This window comes from Podarcis pityusensis (assembly GCF_964106645.2).
Source record: "Podarcis pityusensis genome assembly, chromosome: 14".
NCBI classification, from domain to species: domain Eukaryota; kingdom Metazoa; phylum Chordata; class Lepidosauria; order Squamata; family Lacertidae; genus Podarcis; species Podarcis pityusensis.
The window spans coordinates 37,860,422-37,880,853 of record NC_138039.1 but is presented as its reverse complement, the minus strand read 5'-3'; the positions used below and the strand labels follow the sequence as shown (position 1 = coordinate 37,880,853).

At 47.3% G+C, this 20,432-nt stretch overlaps 2 protein-coding genes across 2 annotated transcripts in view; one reads left to right on the top strand and one right to left on the bottom strand.

Annotated features, from left to right (window-relative positions):
* Positions 1-2,257: 2,257 nt before the first annotated feature.
* On the top strand, positions 2,258-13,211 carry STARD5 (StAR related lipid transfer domain containing 5). Its single transcript, XM_080980585.1, has 6 exons — positions 2,258-2,415; positions 5,748-5,797; positions 7,143-7,275; positions 7,728-7,845; positions 9,962-10,055; positions 11,793-13,211. The coding sequence occupies exons 1-6, from the start codon at positions 2,326-2,328 to the stop codon at positions 11,938-11,940; spliced, it is 633 nt and encodes a 210-aa protein (XP_080836711.1). The 5' UTR covers positions 2,258-2,325; the 3' UTR covers positions 11,941-13,211.
* Positions 13,212-13,473: 262 nt separating this feature from the next.
* The window catches only part of IL16 (interleukin 16), a 46,795-nt gene continuing 39,836 nt past the window's right edge, over positions 13,474-20,432 (bottom strand). Inside the window, exons 17-20 of the mRNA XM_080980618.1 lie at positions 19,477-19,578; positions 18,451-18,700; positions 17,709-17,834; positions 13,474-14,995 (exon numbers count right to left, since the gene is read on the bottom strand). Of these exons, the coding sequence (XP_080836744.1) occupies positions 14,799-14,995; positions 17,709-17,834; positions 18,451-18,700; positions 19,477-19,578 (675 nt within the window). The 3' untranslated portion in view covers positions 13,474-14,798. The remainder of the gene's footprint in view (positions 14,996-17,708; positions 17,835-18,450; positions 18,701-19,476; positions 19,579-20,432) is intronic.

The following is a 20,432-nucleotide window of genomic DNA, read 5'->3' as shown; positions in this document are numbered from 1 at the left end:
CCTCCTCAGGCTGGATACCTGGAGGTCTCCGCCTATCTCAGCCAATCGCCCAATCCCACCTAGGGAGGCATTGCCAGGGGATTGGCCAGGTAAGGGGAGGGACTGCCCTGCCCACACAACAGAAGGTGAATCTTACCTGCAAAGTGTCAGTTGGCTCCAGAGCTTCTCCCACCCTGCCCTCCCTCACTTAAGTCTCTTTTTGCGGTTAACTTCTTTTCCACAGGTACGCAGACGCTGCTACATCAGGGTCGCTGCTGAAGGGCCGGAAAGGAATTTCCCTGCATTGGCAGGTTTTGCCTTTCCCGTAGCAAAACGTCACAACTTTGGCGGTTTCAGGCCTTGGGTGGAATCCTTTAGTCTATCTTCCTAAGTGGGGTGTGTGAAGCGGTGATCCATGCCCCCCTTGTGGTGGTGATCCCAGGGTTCCCCATTAAGGGGGTCTTGAGGGGTGGCATTGGCCATACGCCAAGAGGTTGTCATTGCTCTCCCCTCCAACGGTGGCAAAACAGGGGGCGGGTTCTCTGCTTGAACATATGTTCTCCAGAGCCAGCCCAATCCCCACACATTCTGGATAACCCTGATGTCTCCCAGATCCCTGTCTGGGGACTGGGAAGGATAAACGCCCAATGCCTGAGCCAAGGTCTCCCTACATCTGAAACTTAATAAAGTTGTGACCAATTTTAATCCCGTAGCACGTTGTCTTGAGTCATTATTCCACTCAGGAGTCGCCAGGGGCTGGGGGGGGGCTCCGCCTGTCCACGCAATTGCCATTCTGTTACAGCTGGTGAAACTGGACTCTCAGGAGGATTAGTGGAAACAAATTGGACATGGCTGTGGCACATCTCTCTCCTGCAGCTGGGTCTTCGGGTCTTATTTTTCAGTAATACTTTCACATCCTTTCCTGTCCCATCTGCAGCTCAGTTGTCATGATCATCATGCAGAAGGCCCTGGGTTCAGTCCCTGGCATCTCCAGGATCAAGTGATGGCAAAGCCTAAACATTAGGCGAGGCCACTGCCAGTCCCAGTAGACAGTACTGAACCAGATGGGACAAACTGTGGGCAGCTTCCTATCTATAGAGCACAGGGATTGCTGGACTGCAACACCCAGCAGACTTAGTCAGCATGACCAATGGTCAGGGAAGATGCAGAATTTATGTTGGGGGAGGCCTTTTGTTGGGGGGGGGGAGGGCAGAGCTGAGCTATCTGTGGCTCAATTGGTCAGTTAGTTAAGTACTTTTATTTACTTGATGGGGGGCAGCTGCTCCCCTGCACCCACCTGGCTATGCCCATGGAATGATGGGAGTGGGGTCCACCACCAACAATAGGATACCACACTGGCTACTTCAATATAACTTTTTTAAAAAAAAATGGAGAACACACTACTAGCAGAGGTAGAAAGAGGAAAAACATCAGGTGCTTGAAATAAGATTTATTCCAGGCCTGACTTATTTTGGAATAAATCCTTCACGTTTTAGCCCAAGGAAGGATTTGTTCCGAAAAACACATCGGAGCTGAAATAAATCTTATTTCAAACACATGGAGCACCATCCCCTTTTTTCTTTTCTTACCTGCTTAAGTGCCAGCTGAGCATAAACACTTCATGCATTTTGCAGAGTTGCCTGTATCCTACAAAAACTCATACATACTCCAGTAATGTCTTGCTTACCCTTTAAGTTGCTACCCGATGCTTTGTTGATTGTTCTTGTTAGTGCCTTCTGGAATTCTGCCAGTAACGCGACTGGAAACTGAACTGTGAAAGGTTCCTGGGCGCACGGCCTCTATTTTATAGTACCAACTTTTATTTCCGCTTCAATTAAAATATACTGGGTGTTCCCATATATAGGACACTCCCGTGGCGAAGTGCCCCTTATTTTTGAAATTTTACCCCGGCAACCCATTTACGGAGAGGGGCTAAGGTTGTGCGCTGCTTTAATTTCCTCTTGGGTGGATGAAAGGCATGCGCCTTCTTCACCTTTAAAAGCGCGGCGCGGGGGCAGCGGGAGACCGGCAGCCAGCCACCCTCCCTCTCCCACCCGATTCAGCAAGCGATGGCACGCAACAAACCTCTTCCCTCCTCCTCCGTTTACACGGGAACCGTCGCTCCGCTCCGGGCCATTGATCCGCCCACGTGCGCAAGCGGCGCTCCCTGGGACAAGCCGAGGAGAGCGGCCCCGGCGCCGCGATGCTGCCTCCACATGGGGGCGCCTCCCCTCAGAGGCTCGGCCCCTTTTCTGGGCCGGCCTGGGCAGCTCCGTTCCCCCGCTTCCGAGCTTCTGGGACAGCAGCCGGCAGCGCCAGAGCCATTTTGCCCTCCCGCTCGGCGACATGGACTACCGGGAGGCCGCCAGCTGGGCTGCGGAGCGCATGCAGAGCTATCGCAAGGACTGCAGCGGATGGCGCAGCTGCAAGCGCACGGTGAGGCCCGCGCGGCGCGCTTGGGGAGGTTGCCCGCCCTTCTCACCGCTGCAGCCTGGCTGAGAGGGGGGTAAAATCCTGGTGACTCTCCCCTTGAAGCAGAGGTTGAATGGCCATCTGTCATGGATGCCTTAGTTGAGATTCCTGCATTGCGCGGGCAGCGGAAGGGGGGTTAGACTAGATGACTCTCGGGGTCCCTTCCACTCTACAATTCTAGGATTGTGCCGCTTATGGACGGGGCGATGCGCCTAGCTTGTTCGTCCTGAGTGAGCCGCTGCCGGTCCGGGCTGGCAGGTGGAAAAAGAAGCTGGCCCGGCATGTGGTGGGTGGCTTCCCTCGTGCGTGCATTTAATGCGCAGCGCAGGGACGCAAAATGCCACCAAGCTGCTTCCTCTTAATCTATCCCTGTTTGTCTGCTTTGGCAGCAGCAGAAGGAATTGGTGGCAAAAGGTTCTTTCCGGGGCCACGAGACGCTTTGCTGTAGCTGCTGAATGTGTGTTGAGAAGGCATCTGTTCTGGCTTGAGTCCCCCGGGACCTTACAGCGTGGGGTGGGCGCACGGGTTATTGGAAAGGAGGAACAGTAGTAACTCAGTGTATAAAACTGTATCTGGCATTGGAGAAAGTGGAGAGGGGAAAGTCCCCTCTCTCGTAACGCTAGAAGTACAGTGGTACCTCGGGTTAAGAACTTAATTCGCTCCGGAGGTCCGTTCTTAACCTGAAACTGTTCTTAACCTGAAGCACCACTTTAGCTAATGGGGCCTCCTGCTGCCGCCGCGCGATTTCTGTTCTCATCCTGAAGCAAAGTTCTTAACCCGAGGTACTATTTCTGGGTTAGCGGAGTCTGTAACCTGAAGTGTCTGTAACCTAAAACCTCTGTAACCCGAGGTACCACTGTATTGGACATAAGACAGAGCTGAATGCTAGAAGATAAAGTGAGAGCAATTCACCCAGAGCACAGTTAAATCTGTGGAACTCGCTGCCACAAGAGGCAGCGGTGGCTTTCAAATAGGGTTGGGCAGATTCATGGATGATCTGAAAAAGAAACCTTGGAGAGAAAATGGGGAACAATGCGTTATTTGGAAGGGGCGAGAGAGGGCATGAACCTCTTCCAAGTGCGTGAAGAGGGGCTTGTAATCTCCCACACACACGCGCCGCGGCCCTTGCATCTCTGAAATGTTGGAGGGAATTCATTCAGTTCCCTCTCCCCTTGAATGCTCTTTGGTGTCTGTTCCTGCCGGGAACAAGCAAGCAATGTGACACTCATTGTTTAGCCTGGAGGAGGAGGGGGAAGGGGGAGGCATCAGCAGGTCTCATTGGTGCATCTGAGGACATGCAACAGTGTGATGTTGCCAGCTGGGAGGAGACAATGTGGTTTCAAGGAAGCTGCAGCCGCCAAACTTGTTTTCAGTAGTGCAGTGGTACCTCTGGTTACAGACACTTCAGGTTACAGACGCTTCAGGTTACAGACTCCGCTGACCCAGAAATAGTACCTCGGGTTAAGAACAGAAATCGTGCTCCGGCGGCGCGGCGGCAGCAGCGGGAGGCCCCATTAGCTAAAGTGGTGCTTCAGGTTAAGAACAGTTTCAGGTTACAAACAGACCTCTGGAGCGAATTAAGTTCTTAACCCAAGGTACCACTGTACTTTGAATTGTAAAACAGACAATTCAATAAAAATTATATACAAACGTTCTCCAAAATCCACAAGAGACGGTGGAAGAAGACTGGAAGAAGTTTAAGGAATATTTGAAAAAATATGTTAATGTTTAAACTTTAGAATAGCTTTGGAAGTGGATATAGGCTGTAGGGTTAGACGTAGAAGATAGGGTATTTTAAAACAGTATTATTTGTAAGTGATAAAATGTGAAGTTATTTTAAGTATGATAAAAAAGATGGTTAGAAATTATGATATATGTACGGTAAACTGCTAAAGATGAAGTAAAATGAAAATCAGGTAGGTGGGACTTGGGGAAGCCAACTTAACAATGTTTAGAAAAATAAGGATATGACAAGAATTTGTTCGTATTGTTTGTCTTTTCTGTCTTGGTTTTTTATTTGTGTTATAAAATGAATAACAAAAATTTGCGGGGGAAACCAAAATGCACATGTATCCTGTGTTTTGTTTTAAGATATCACTGTTAGTGTGTATTTCTCAAGCCAACTTCTCACTGATCGGGCTCCTTAAGGCGTTCCTCATTTGTCTCTTGTGTGAACACCTTGGCATAGTGTAAAGGCACCCCTGCCTTGTCCCTGCCCCCTGGTGTATACACAGGCAGAAATGAACAGCTTCACTGCACCCATAGATACTGGGAGAAGCTGGTTCTGTTCCTGATGATGCTCTGTAGAACATCCACTGTAGAAAGTTCCAGGTGCCATTTGCAGTATTGCCAGTCAGTGTAGATAATATTGATCTAGATGGACCCAATGGTCTGACTTCAAATAAGGCAGTTCCGTTTGTTTATAGACAGGCTGGTCTTGTCTATGAACATTGATGCCACACTAAACGTGCTAGCCTTTGAAGTGCTGTAGACCTCTTTGTTTCGAATGGTACCCTATTTGAATGCTGGTCCTTGGCATTATTCCCCTGAAACAAACAAACAAGACTTCCAAATATGAATGGTGCATTTATTGATGCATTTGTATCCTACATTGCCGTCAAGGAGAAGAAGGCAACTTAGATCGTATCCTAATCATTTGTCTTCTCAACAAACCTGTAAGAAGAAGAGAAGAAGCGTTTGGATTTGATATCCCGCTTTATCACTACCCGAAGGAGTCTCAAAGCAGCTAACATTCTCCTTTCCCTTCCTTCCCCACAACAAACACTCTGTGAGGTGAGTGGGGCTGAGAGACTTCAAAGAAATGTGACTAGCCCAAGGTCACCCAGCAGCTGCATGTGGAGGAGCGGGGAATCGAACCCAGTTCACCAGATTACGAATCTACCGCTCTTAACCACTACACCACACTGGCTTTCGATGTAAGACAGAGAGTTGGTGATTGTCACAAGATAACCCAGTGAATTTCAGGGCTGAGTAGGGAATCAGACCTCCATTTCCCTGAATTTAATCCAGCATTTTGACTAATTCAGCACACTGGTTTAAGCCACACACTCTGTCTAAACCATGTTTCCCCACCTGCAATATTTATATTTATTGTGATTATCTTACATGACCGTTGTGGAAAATATTGAGATAATAGATGTGTAGAGAGCTTGAAACACTTCTAAAGTGCAATATAAGTGCTGAGTTTTTTTAAAGTGTTTTTTTTTTAAATAATCTCAGTCGACACAGTTATACTGTGGGAGTGGATTTTGACTGATTTAATTTAATTTTTCTAGAATGAAGTTTCAATATCTTGGAGACCATCAACTGAGTTTCATGGAAACATGTAAGTAAAGTTGTACACACACACACATACACCCAAAATGAGCATATTTATTTAGGAGGTAAATTACTTGGGGAATAAGGTAAATCTCACCACTTTGGTCACATCTGCAGTACAATCCTATATATCCTGTGATTTTTTGATGAAGGGCAGTATCTATATTTAATAAATCATAAATAATATATATATATATGTCTGTTCAGAAATAAGTTCCATTGGGGCCTATTGCCAAATAACTTGAGTATAGGATTGAATGGGCAGTTTCCATTCAGTTTTTATACATCTGAGTTCTCAAATGTACGTTTCCCAGCACAATTCAAAGTGTTGGTGCTGACCTTTAAAGCCCTAAACGGCCTAGGCACAATAAACCTGAAGAAGCATCTCCACCTCCATCGTTCTGCCCAGACACTGAGGTCCAGATCCGAGGGCCTTTTGGTCGTTCCCTCACTGCGAGAAGCCAAGTTACAGGGAACCAGGCAGAGGAGGGCCTTCTCGGTAGTGGCCCTCCCACCAGATGTCAAGGAAATAAGCAACTGCCTGACTTTTAGAATACATCTGAAGACAGCCCTGTTTGGGGAAGTTTTTAATGACTGATTTTATCATGTTTTTAATATTCTGTTGGGAGCCGCCCAGAGTGGCTGGGGAAACCCAGCCAGATTTGGGGGGGGGGGGTATGTAAATACTACTACTACTATTATTTCCAGATTTTGAGTTTGTGATAATTTTTTGTTGCAGCTTTCTCTTTCAACCTGCAAGGTTGAGAGGTTGCGGTTTTCCACCAAGCAGAGCAGGCTTGCAAATAAGCCACATAAGTTACTAGCCTGCAGATTTTCTCCCCAGCCTCCCCACACAGCCTCCAACCAACTGGCAGACTAATTTTTAAAAATGCCTTCTACCAATTGGACTATGGGAAGAAGAGCAGGGTGACCTGTCTCTCCCCACCCTATGTCAACCCACTCTGTGTCCATCCTGGTTGTGGGGAGACTCCCCTTTCTCCCCAGCTAGCATGGACACCGAGTGAGCTGGAGGAAAGAGGGATGGAGCAATCCATCTCTCCTCCACCAGCCCATACCTGTATGAAATTTGTAGTCACCTGTAAGGAGCAGGTGGAGTGTTAAGCACAAGGCCAAAGCAAAGTCATTGGCATGAATAATGTGTTTCCAGTATACATGGCATTTGATTTGAGTTTATCATGTGGATGGGACATTGAAAAATCTTTAGTCTGGAATGGGATCCTATCATCTCTAGCACCAGAGGTCTGCCTACAGAGACCAAAATAAAATGAGGTCAATTTTTTAATTATTTGTTTATGTCTATATGTCCCTTTTGTTCTTCCTTCCCCTGAAAGATACAAAGCAGAAGGGATTATGCCTGCAAAACCAGAGGATGTCTTTAAATGTTTGAAACCAGAGACGGGTGGACTGCGAGAAAAATGGGATCCAAATGTGAAGGAGATTGAAGTCGTTGAAGAGATTAGCGAAGTAAGTATAACACAGTTGGTCTGTGGCAACTGGTAAAGTGTAGCTGCTACATTTTGGCTCCATCTGCGCTTAACATTTAAAGTAGTCTCATTTCACTTTTAAACAGTCCCCAAAATCATGGGAAATGTAGTTTGTTAAGGGTGCTGAAAGGCGTTAGAGAACCTTATTTCCTTCACTGAGCTACATTTCCTATAGTAGTTTAACAATCAATCGCTCTTCCCAGGGAACTCTGGGAACTGCAGCTTCCGGAGGGGAATCAGAGTCTCCTAACAACTCTTGGTGCCCTTAACAAACTACAACTCCCAGGATTCTCTGGGGGAAGCTATAACTGTTTAAAGGAGTATGATACTTCTTTAAATGTATGGTGCAGATGAAGGCCGGGATGGGGTACCTGCAGTAGATCAACAAATACGCCCAAATATTACATCATAACCCTGGTTTGCGCTTTGTAGGATGTTTCCATAGTCAGAACTATAACACCGTCAGCTTTTATGAAGATCATCTCTCCGAGGGAGTTCATAGACGTCGTCCTGATTAAGCGGGATGAGGACGGAACCATCACATCTAATGGTAAGATGGCCAATGCCTAAATATATTGGCCCCCATAGGCTGGTGCCCATGTTAGTATGAGTACTCAATACCAGTGGCTGTGGGTATGGACTGGCAGCAACCTGAGGCAACCAGGAAATTCTCTTTCTGTGGTGCTTGACCTGTCATGCGCCATCACACACACACACGCACACGCACACACACACACACACACACACTCCCCATAGCTGTCAACTGTCCCTTATTTGGCGAGAAACTCCCTTATCCCAGCACCGTGTCCCGCTGCTGTCCCTTATTGATGATGTCCCTTAAATTTCCCGGGTTTCAAAGGAAGCAGCTCCTCTCCCTCCCTCCCTGCCGGCCAGGGAGGAGGGAGGCTCCAACTGTGTTGCTTGGCTGCGTTGCTCACCCAATAAGGAGTCTAAGAACGACTGGGGGGTGGAGCTTGCATGCCTTGTGCCGATCAAATTGGCCACGTTGCCTGGGGACTCGCCTTTGCTCAGCGCTTCCCAGTGGAGAAGTGACAGTGGTTTTCCTTGCTGCATCCCCTTTGCCGGGTTGCTGCGTTGTGGGAACCACCACTTGAGGCTTCGTTTGGCTGGTGGCTGGGCTTTCTGCCTATGGCTCAGAGAGGCTCAGAAGTTGAACATACCTGTGCCCAGAAAATCCCTTATTTTGGCTGCTGATCCCTTATTTTCGAGGCTGCTGGTCCCTTATTTTCAAATCTGTAAGTTGACAGCTATGACACACACACACACACACACCACTTCTTAGATGTTGTTGCCATCAAGCAATGGTCTCACATGTGTGAACTGATGCTCTGAAAAGCCAGTAGCCATTCAGTAACAGCACAGGTGAGAGACCCAACAGTCTCATACGTAGCACAGAACGCAACACCCTGAAAATTTCAGTTTTGATCCCCACCAATAAAAAACCAAAAAAATCCTAGAAGCTGGCAACTAAGCAATTAACTGGCTATTTCAAATCAATAACACACACAACCACACACACACACACACACACACACAAAACACACTGGCCTACCCCCTGCTGCAAACTTTGTGCTTCTTGCCACCTAGAAAGCTACCTTGCATCAAATGAGACTGTTGGTGCATTCTAGGGTGTGTACTTTTCTACACTGACTGACAGTGGAAATTATGGTCCTTGGATGCATGCTAAGCAGATGCTCTACCAAAGAGTGGACTTTCCCCTAAAAATAAAGTAAGACTCTAGTCCTCATGGATAAAGAAACATAAGAAGCTGCCTCATTCTGAGCGAGATATTGCAGTATAATGTTGCACCTCACCCTGACCTTAAAAGTGTTCCACTCTGTTAGGTTTCCAAGGGGTTGCTCGTGCGCAAGCAGGGCAAACCTCTCCCTGCCTGGCTGCTAATGTAAACTTTATCTGTCCGGAGAGCCACTCACCCGTGGCTGACTCAATCGCTGGCAGAATCCGTGAGTGGGCGTTTCTTAAACTTCTTCCAGCAAAGAAGCTCCTTGATGCCGAGTCTCCGCCTTCCCTCTCTGCGCGAAAGCCTTCTGCGCAGAGAGGGCGTGGGCAGCGGAGGACCCCTTCCTTCCCCGCTTGTCCCAGGCAAGGAGTCGTGGGACCGCCTCGCCACATCCGACTCCTGCACCCCCTCTCCACTGGAGCTGCGTTTATTCTCTTCCCCAGAAGAGGAGCTGCTTCTCCCGATTCCTGGAGGCTCTCTATAATCCCTCTAGCTTTTGCTCTCTACCTCCGGCACTGATGGCAGTTCCCTGACACACTCCTCTTGCTGTTTTATTACAGTTGTACCTTGGAAGTCGAACGGAATCCGTTTTGGAAGTCCGTTCTACTTCCAAAATGTTTGAAAACCAAATCGTGGCTTCTGCAGCCAATCAGAGCTCCTGCAGCCAATCAGAAGCCACAGACGCCCCATCAGATGTTCAGGTTCCGAAAGAACGTTTGCAAACCGGAACAATCACTTCCAGGTTTGCGGCGTTTGGGAGCCAAAACGTTTGAGTTCCAGGGCGTTGGGGATTCAAGGTACAACTGTATTTCTACTATTATTATAAAACTGAAAAGGCTTTCTTTTCCCCAAAGCACTAAACGGACTTTATCTTGTGCATTATTTTCATATCTCTTCCTTGCAGCAACCAATGTGGAGCACCCGCTCTGCCAACTTCAACCAAGTTACGTGAGAGGCCTTAATTATCCCTGCGGCTGTTTCTGCATCCCGGCCCCAGGGTAAGATGGGTGGAAATGTTGTAGTACCACAAGCATGTGGTACTTCCGTTTGGGAAGTCCGTTCCAAAACCAAAGCATTCCAAAACCAAGGCACGCTTTCCCATAGAAAGTAATGCAAAACAGATTAATCCGTTCCAGACTTTTAAAAACAACCCCTAAAAGGGCAATTTAACATGAATTTTACTATCTAACAAAACCATTGATCTACAAAATGAAAGCAATAAACAATGTACTTCAGTCACACAATCAGTCAATCAATCAGTAGCTGAACTGGGTTCCACACAGTCACAAAAACAAAACAATAAAGCCACAAAAACGCTAAGTAAATAGCAAAAACAGACAGACCTCAGTATAACAGTCAAAACAGATGTGTGGCACTCAAACTGGAAGCGTAACACTCAAAACGGAGCACGTTCGGCTTCCAAAAAAAGTTCACAAACCGGAACACTTCCGGGTTTGCAATGTTTGGGTTCCAAGTTGTTTGAGAACCAAGGTACCACTGTATATATATGGTGCATGTTGTTGGGTTCTTGCTTTCATTGAGTGGGAGGAGTTGTTGCAAAGTTTAGGGAAAGTTTTGCCCACCATCCAACTAGATGCTAAAGCCTCTAAAGGCCGATTTGATACAAGGAGACTGAATTTGCTGAGAGATGCAGTCAGCTTACTGCAGGTAAAATGGCTGATTGCTCTGTGAGCAGCTTCTTCCTGGTTCATTTTTGCAAAGGCTTCTGGGAGGTTGGGGCCTTTGTAGCCAGAGTATCATAATGCCCTCTTATTTCCAATATATGCAGGCTTTGAGCACTGTTGCTGTATGGGGCTAAAACAGCACACACATTCCCAGAGTGGTTTAGCAATCAATCTCTCTTCCTAAGGAATTCTGGGAATTACAAGCAATTCTCTGTACCTCAACAGGCCACAATCCCCAGGATTCTCTGAGGGAAGCCATTCCAGTTAAAATGGTATCATAATTAAAATGGTACCATAATTAAATTTATAATGCAACATGGGAGACATTGCCACATGTCCTGCTATTCTGATAATGGCCACATTAACATCATACAAAAGCACTGTGATACCAATTTAAACAGGCGTGGTTTCCCCCCAAAGCATTCTGGGAGGTGTAGTTTTCAAAGGGTGCTGAGAGTTGTCAGGAGACTTCTGTTCCTCCCAGAGCTACATTTTACAGAGTGATTTAACAACCAATCCCTCTTCACAGGGAACTCAGGGAATTACAACTATGTGAGGGGAATAGGGGCCTCCTAACAACTCTGAGCACCTTTAACGAACTACAGCTCCCAGAATTCTTTGGGGAAACCATGACTTCATGAAGTGGTATCATAGTGCTTCAAATACAGTGGTGCCCCGCAAGACGAATGCCTCGCAAGACGAAAAACTCGCTAGACGAAAGGGTTTTTCGGTTTTTGCGTTGCTTCGCTAGACGAATTTCCCTATGGGCTTGCTTCGCAAGACGAAAACGTCTTGCGAGTTTGTTTGCTTTTTTCTTAAAGCCGCTTGAAGAGGCGCAGTTGCGACGGACCGTGCTTCGCAAGACGAAAAACATCGCAAGACGAAAAGACTCGCGGAACGAATTAATTTCGTCTTGCGAGGCACCACTGTATCGGAAACCTTGGGCCACATGGGTGGGACTACAGGAATCGGCTCTCCTGCATCTTTGGCTAAAACTGGTGATTTCTGCTGACTTATTTGGGGCTTTTTGGTTTGTTTCTCTCCCTACAGAGAGCCATGTAAGACGCAACTCCTCACTTTCTTTCAGACAGACCTAGCCGGCAACCTTCCTCAAACAGTTGTGGAGTCCTTCTTCCCAAGCAGCATGACCGGTTTTTACAGCAATCTGACCAAAGCAGTGTTGAAACTAGCGGCTTAAGCAATTAAAAACAAACAAACCCCAATTGCACATGTGTGCGCACAGAATTCTGTGATTGCCCTCTGCAAGTAATGTGGGGATGTGGGATTCAAAACTGTGGCAGCTTTGGGGCATGATTGAAACAAAGTTAAGCAATTGCAAATCCCATTGGTTTTTAGTTGGGGAAGATTTTTAACAGATGCCTTGACATCATCAGGGCTTGCCTTACAGTACTTTGGTATAACCCTGGGCTGGTGGGTATTGAGAGTCCCAACAGTATTTGGGGTGGCGTGGGGAGGGGGGAGACCACATTGGCTACCCCTGTCCTAGTTCTTTTGCCATTCTATAATAATTATGAACTGTGGTTTTCCAGTACAGCGAGGGACCCCCTTTTGATTCCAGTTTTTTTAATCCTGGGCTGTCATGAGTCCCATTCCACTTTAAAACACCTCTGAAATCCCTGAACATTTTGTGTGTGTGTGTTCTGGAGCCGCTACCACCTCTGCAGTGATGTCTTTGCTTGTCCAGATGTCTATACAGTGGTACCTCGGGTTACAGATGCTTCAGGTTACAGACTCCGCTAACCCAGAAATAGTACCTCGGGTTAAGAACTTTGCTTCAGGATGAGAACAGAAATCGTGCTCTGGTGGCGCGGCAGCAGCGGGAGGCCCCATTAGCTAAAGTGGTGCTTCAGGTTAAGAACAGTTTCAGGTTAAGAATGGACCTCCGGAACGAATTAAGTTCTTAACCCGAGGTACCACTGTATAGACTCAATGTTGTTCATTCTAATGATGCGTTTCCAATCCAAGCACCTAGGAGTCAGGTGCTGCTTGCATGACAAGCAAAACATGCTAGCAGGAAAAACCGTGGGTGGGGATGGCTCTTGGAAGCAAACTATCTGCACACTTCTCCCCTAGGGTGGGAAGCACGTAACCTGTGATCACCTGCCTATAAAGTCAGCTGCAATCCAGGTCGATAAGATCTGGGTAGCCTAGCAGCCTGAAGCAGAATCCCATGCGTGCTGCAATGCACACATGGAACGTGGGAAAATATCCCTGCCCTCATTTGCTTGACCAATGAAGGCAGCTCCACCCCACTGAGCTGAATGGAGAAGGCCTTCGTACCCCTGTGCCTTCTTCCCTTCCTCCTTGTGTTTTGCGTTGTTGGGGTTTTTTAGATTGTAAGCCTGCAGGCAGGAACTGCCTTGTTTTTCATGGCTACGTGTAAGCAACTCTGGGAACCTTTGTACAAATGCTCTAAGTCAATAAACACACACACACACTTGGATCTGGCGTTAGGTCTACAAGGCCTTACAGTTCGTGGGCATCCTTAGCCATGCCACTGTAATCTTTGCACAAATTCTCCTTGCTGTGGATTTGCTCATATTCCCATTTACCAAACAGCATTCAGGTAACAGTGTCTGTGGTGGTGGTGAGAGCATCACACAAAAACCCACCTCTGCTGATAGAAAGCCAATGTATCCGGGAGAAAAGTTCAGGCTTAGCCTTCTCTCTAACATGCTAGTCTTCTGTGTGCAGGGATATTTTTTTGAGAGAGAGGGAGAGAAAGAGAAGCATTTAAGCATGTGACTTCCTACCTGCACCATTTCACAGCCCCACCATGTGCGATTTGGTTCATCGCGTAGCTCAGGCAATAAAACTCTTCTACCCTTTATGTTTTTTATGGACCATAAGATGGTTAAAGGTAAAGGGTAAATGGACCCCTGACCATTAGGTCCAGTCGTGGCCGACTCTGGGGTTGCGGCGCTCATCTCACTTTATTGGCTGAGGGAGCTGGTGTACAGCTTCCGGGTCATGTGGCCAGCATAACTAAGCCACTTCTGGCGAACCAGAGCAGCGCACGGAAGCGCCGTTTACCTTCCCACTGGAGTGGTACCTATTTATCTACTTGCACTTTGTTGTGCTTTCGAACTGCTAGGTTGGAAGGAGCAGGGACCGAGCAACAGGAGCTCACCCCGTCACGGGGATTTGAACTGCCGACCTTCTGATCGGCAAGCCCTAGGCTCTGTGGTTTAACCCACAGTGCCACCCGCATCCCATAAGGTGGTTAGTACCTTGTAAATTAATCATAATCATAGTAATAACAGATGGTGCTTTTGAACTGTCGCTGGTGTGTTTGTGTTGCGGCTGGAAAGCCATGGTACTTAGAGTGATCAGGCAAGTTCATTAAAGAGGGGTGGGTGGTAATTACAAGTAAACTTACAGTGATTACAACAGTGATGATTTATTTGGGCAACATAGAACAGAGTTGAAAGATGTTGCTAAATCAAGTGTCCCTGAGCCAGATATGCCCACAATCCATGCACGGCCCTTAAGTGATGAGGCCATGCGTTCCCGTCAGTGTTGCACCACGCGCCCACTTTCTACATCTTGCAGCAATAGAGGGTGGCTCGTGTCAAAACGTGCCACGTAGACTACACATGTGGTTCCCATCCATAATGGGGATCCATATGTCCAGAACCACTTCCATGAGCCACTCTTCCCTGCCAGATGTGGGTGCATGAGCAATGTGCTTCATCCACTCATTATGCAATCAAGACATGTTAATTCATCAGCGTCTGTTTCACCCCCAAGCTGATTTACAGGTTTTGGCTCTTGAGTTGCTTGTTAACAAAGCCTCCTTTTAATTAGTGTAACCCTCGCGGCAGCTGCTTTATTAATACTGGGACCACGATCAACCAAGCTTTTGACATACACCTCTTCTCAGTCCTGGCCAACTTTCTCTTCACTCGCAACGAACATCTGGTGCTGGGCACCTGGGTCTTTTGTGGCTTTTGAGTGATAAATGAAAGCTTTTTTGGTCATTGTTTAACATGGGCAGCAGTTCAGGCTCTGTTCTTTCCTTTTTTAAAATCGCTGTCACTCCTCTCCATGGAGAGATGCCGTAGTTTTGCTGATGGAGTTTTTTCTCTTGATGACAGCATTAATCGGTCCATCGGGCAACGTCTTGATGATGTTCCAGGCTTCGAAACGAGTGAGTCCTTGCATCAGAGTTGTGTGCACCTGTAACAACTCGTCCCCAGGCTGAACTGTGGGGCTGTGTTCCAATGCCGCCCCTAAAAGAAGCAAAAGGAGTACAATAGACGGCTTATGAGAATATGGTATATGGGAAACAGCACAAACACATGGAGAACCAACCCCAAACGCCACCTCTTCCAATGAAGCCTTTGGCACAACCAGTAGTTCCCATTCCTAACTGCAAGGATTGCCAACATAGTGACCTATACATCTCATTGTACCACAATTCCCATTGTGCTTGAGACCATTGGGCCAGAGGCAAAAATACACATAAGAGACATTCTGCAAATGTTACCAGTGTAAAGGTGTGGCGTTTGCCCTCCTAGGTGTGTGACATCATACTGGGTTCATAAGGAAAGGGTTAACTTATTGTAAAATGACTAACCAATGGGAACCCCAGGGGGCAGAGTTAACAGTGTATAAGGTTTAAGCACAGAGGGCTTTTGGAGGAGTTAGAGTTAGGGTGGTTGAGAAGATGGTCTGGAGTTAGAAGAAACAGAGGGGATAAGTCTGTGGGTTGGGCTAGTCTGATGTGAGAGAGTGAGCAAATCTGTTAAGAGGAATCAGTCAAACAGCTGAGATAATCAGTCAGAAGGTATTAGGAAGGTGTAGGCCGGTAAAGAAACTAAAGTTAAGATACTGACAGGAATATTATCTGAGAAACCATAAACTTGTTAATGTTTGTAAAATAAACTTGTTTTTTTTGGTTCACTTTTAACAACTGACTGGACTCAGTGTTTTACCAGAGAGTAACTGGTTGGTGGCAGCAGGGAAGGGAGCACAGTGGTGGATCAATAGACCGTTAAACGTCCGGGGACCCTGTGTGATCGCCACTAAAGGTTGCAAACTCCAGCTTTTATTGGGCCAGAAATTCAGTGCAAAGTTGTATTTCTTTTAATGGAGTGCAGGACATCTGTGGGAGAAGAAAAGGCTGAGGAGTAAACCCTACACAACTCCAGAGTGGAGTCCATAAGACGGTTGGATGGTGCCTTGTACACCTCCTTCCAGCAACTTCTGCAGCCAAGCTGGGGCCAAATGTATTACTCTGCTTTCAGTGAGGCTGAGAGGGGGATCTTGTCCAGCCAGCCCAAGACCTCCATACACACTGCCTAGGCTTTTGCCCTGGAGAGGTCACTTCGGTGCTGCAAATGCAGCAAACCAGTGCAAGACCAGTTACGAGTTACTGGTCTCTGCAGCCACAGCAGGCGCTGTGATTCTCTCAAGACAGACGGTCCTAAATGCGTCATGTTTGGAAATAAGCCTTTCTGCTCTCTAGGTAAAGAGTTTGATAGGGCACATTACCTTGCATGTTAGGTCCTGAACGCCTTGGGGAAAGTACATGCTGTGCGTGTCCAAGTTAAATGAGTACATCTGTGCTGTTTGCTAGGGTCAGAGGGGTTTAATACATCCCTGGGGTTGAGCCTCTATGCCAAGGATGGATAACCTGTGGCCCTGCAGATGTTGAACTACAACTCCCATCATCCCCTACTGTTTGCCATCCTAGCTGAGACTGAAAAACCAACAATATCTAGAGGGCCACAGGTTCGCCGTCCCTCCTCTGCAAACCAAAGATGCCCTTCATAGAATCATAGAATCATAGAGTTGGAAGAGACCACAAGGGCCATCGAGTCCAACCCCCTGCCAAGCAGGAAACACCATCAGAGCACTCCTGACATATGGTTGTCAAGCCTCTGCTTAAAGACCTCCAAAGAAGGAGACTCCACCACACTCCTTAGCAGCAAATTCCACTGTCGAACAGCTCTTACTGTCAGGAAGTTCTTCCTAATGTTTAGGTGGAATCTTCTTTCTTGTAGTTTGGATCCATTGCTCCGTGTCTGCTTCTCTGGAGCAGCAGAAAACAACCTTTCTCTCTCCTCTATGTGACATCCTTTTATATATTTGAACATGGCTATCATATCACCCCTTAACCTCCTCTTCTCCAGGCTAAACATGCCCAGCTCTCTTAGCCGTTCCTCATAAGGCATCGTTTCCAGGCCTTTGACCATTTTGGTTGCCCTCCTCTGGACACGTTCCAGTTTGTCAGTGTCCTTCTTGAACTGTGGTGCCCAGAACTGGACACAGTACTCCAGGTGAGGTCTGACCAGAGCAGAATACAGTGGCACTATTACTTCCCTTGATCTAGATGCTATACTCCTATTGATGCAGCCCAGAATTGCATTGGCTTTTTTAGCTGCCGCGTCACACTGTTGGCTCATGTCAAGTTTGTGGTCAACCAAGACTCCTAGATCCTTTTCACATGTACTGCTCTCAGGCCAGGTGTCACCCATCTTGTATTTGTGCCTTTCATTTTTTTTGCCCAAGTGCAATACTTTACATATCTCCCTGTTAAAATTCATCTTGTTTGTTTTTGCCCAGTTCTGTAATCTGTCAAGGTCGTTTTGAAGTGTGATCCTGTCCTCTGGGGAGTTAGCCACCCCTCCCAGTTTGGTGTCATCTGCAAATTTGATCAGGATGCCCTTGAGTCCATCATCCAAGTCGTTGATAAAGATGTTGAATAAGACCGGGCCCAAGACAGAACCCTGTGGCACCCCACTAGTCACTCTTCTCCAGGATGAAGAGGAACCATTGATGAGCACCCTTTGGGTTCGGTCAGTCAGCCAGTTACAAATCCACTGAGTGGTAGCATAGTCAAGACCGCATTTTACCAGCTTCTTTACAAGAATATCATGGGGCACAGTGTCTACAGTTTGAAAAAGAATAACGCTCAACTATTTTGCTGCCATTACATACCTTTAAAAAGTCTGTTGACAATGATTGGCTTATCTCCGTTGATGGAGCCTTTCCCTCCTTCTAAACTGAAACCCAAACCTGCAGATGTCTTCTCCAGTATAACTGTGAAGATCAGGTCTTCAGATGCTGTGTGGAGAAGACAGAATATCGTCAGAGGGGTGTGTGTTGTTTTGGATGAGCTGAAGCTCAGTGGTAGAGAGCGTGCGTCTCCAATAAAAGCTGGGAAGGATCTGGCCCTAGCAGTAGTATGTGGCCCCTAGAAGGTTACCCAGAAATGAATGTGGTCCTCAGGCTGAAGTTCAACATCTCTGACCCCAGGGCTTTTTTTCAGCCAGAACTCACCAGAACTCAGTACTGGCACCTCTCAGGTGGGCGCCATTCCCATTACAGTGGTACCTCGGGTTACATACGCTTCAGGTTACATATGCTTCAGGTTACATACTCCGCTAACCCAGAAATAGTGCTTCAGGTTAAGAACTTTGCTTCAGGATGAGAACAGAAATTGTGCTCCAGCGGCACGGCAGCAGCAGCAGCAGGCCCCATTAGCTAAAGTGTTGCTTCAGGTTAAGAACAGTTTCAGGTTAAGTACGGACCTCCAGAACAAATTAAGTACTTAACCCGAGGTACCACTGTATATGAGAACAAGGGAAGACTTCATGGTGGGTTCTGGCACCTCTTTTTCTAGAAAAATAGCACTGCCTGACCCTACTGCTTATTTAAGCCTTGTTACCAAATAACTCACTAGACTCCATTGAAGTTTCACTTCCTATAGATACAGAGGATGTAATGGACACATTGGGGCTCCTTTCAGCCTCTTTGGGTTTTCTCGTGACGATGACTGCCAGCTTCGGATGCCGGGCATTTCGCAAGATCTCCAGTGCTTCGTTGTGAGTGGTGCCTTTGAGCGACTTCCCATTTATCGATAAGACCTCGTCGCCTTTCTGAATAGTTCCTTCCTGGCACGCAAGCCCACTGGGGAAAACTCTGTGGACCTGTTAGACAACACAATCGCATGCATAAAAGAAAGATGTGTGGCATTTTCAATTTGACATATCAGACAGCCATGCATCCTCCATGAATTTGCCAGGTCCTCTTTGAAAGCCATCCAGGTCTTGGGACCTGCAAACCTCCCAGCCCAAATTAGCAAATCTGTTCCGTCTCCACACATTAAAAAAACTGGAGGGTGTAGAAAGTCATTTAACTTGCAATGTCCCTGCCAGTGCTGGCCCAATACATTTTGCTGCCCGAAGCTCAGGATCTTGCTACAGCCAGCAGTCAGATGCAATCATAGACTTGGAAATCTATGCTCAGAAATGTTATAATTTGCTAATGAGCGAACTGCGTTCTTCATGCCCATAGCTTTTCATATGCCTTGGGATGAAAAGCCTAACAGAACAAGATTGCTTCTGGCAGAGGTGGGAAACCTCAGACCTTGGAGCCAAATGCAGCCCCCAGGCTTCTCTATCTGGCCCTCAGGAATCTCCACAGGGCCACACCCCTCATCAGTCATGCACCATGCCCTCTGCAGATGCTGCTGTCTGGCTAGACTGTGTCCTTGAACTGAGCCTGTTGAAATCTCTGAGTTTTGTATAACCGGAATATTGCCTATCGCATGTACAAAAGTAAGAGCTCCACCCACTTTTGTCACTGGCCACACCCCTTTTCCTTTGGCCCTCCACACCACTGGAATGTAGCTCCCTGGGGAGGTCATCCATGAGAGAATGTGACCTTTGGGTTGGGGGGGGGAATTAACCCTCCGCTAACTTACGGTAATGGCTTTGTTTTCTAGGTCTACTCCGCCTGCCAAGCTGAAACCAAGACCAGCGCCTTCTTCTTTGTGCAGAATTGTGACATGAATGTCGCTGAGTTGCTGTGCAAAGGGAGAACAAAGTGGACCTCAGTCAAGGCAGTGGCAGGATGCACACACAATGGGAAGAGGAGGGATAACAGCCAGAGTGCCTATGCTCTCAATAGCGGGCTGGAGGAGGTGATTCCATAGCAGCTCTCCAATGTGACAAGCTTCTTTTGGCTGAAATCTCCTCTTCGGCTCATTAATGGAGCAGGAGCCTTCCTTTGCAAGAAGATTGCTCTGTGTGTGGGCACCCTTGCGGTGCCAGTGAAGCAGACTTCATAGAGGCTTTAGCTTTGTCACGTTTGCCAATATGGAAGGTCAAGGGTAAGGAAACCTGTGGTCCTCTCGGGGATGGTGGACTCCAGCTCCCATCATCCATGACTCTACTGCCCATGCTGGCTGCAGCTGATGGGAACTGGAGTCTGGATGACACCAGGTTCCCATCCTCCCTGCAGCCTATCTCCCAGTGGTGTCTTTGCTGCAGAAACAAGCAGTACTACACTGCTGGAAACAGAGCCACAACCTTTTGTTGTGGAGGTTTGGCTGGGCAGAAGGAACTTCATGGAATGTTTCTGGAGGTGTTCTCCCCCCCCCCCCCGCCTTACACTCTTTCTCCCATCACCTCCTTCCTTTTTCTGTTTTGGGCACCCACACAAATATTCCTTTATCTGTGCAAGTGCACCTTAAAAATAAAATAAAAAGTCCCATGTCTACTCATATGTAAGCACTACTGAATTGAGTGGAGCTAACCCCAAGGTAAGTGGGGTTGTTAGGATTGCATCCAAAGGGCAAAATAGAGGTACCACTGTAGAGGATAATTTGGCCTAGGCCTCAAGTGCAAAGCAGGTCTCCAATTTAAACACTGGTTGGTT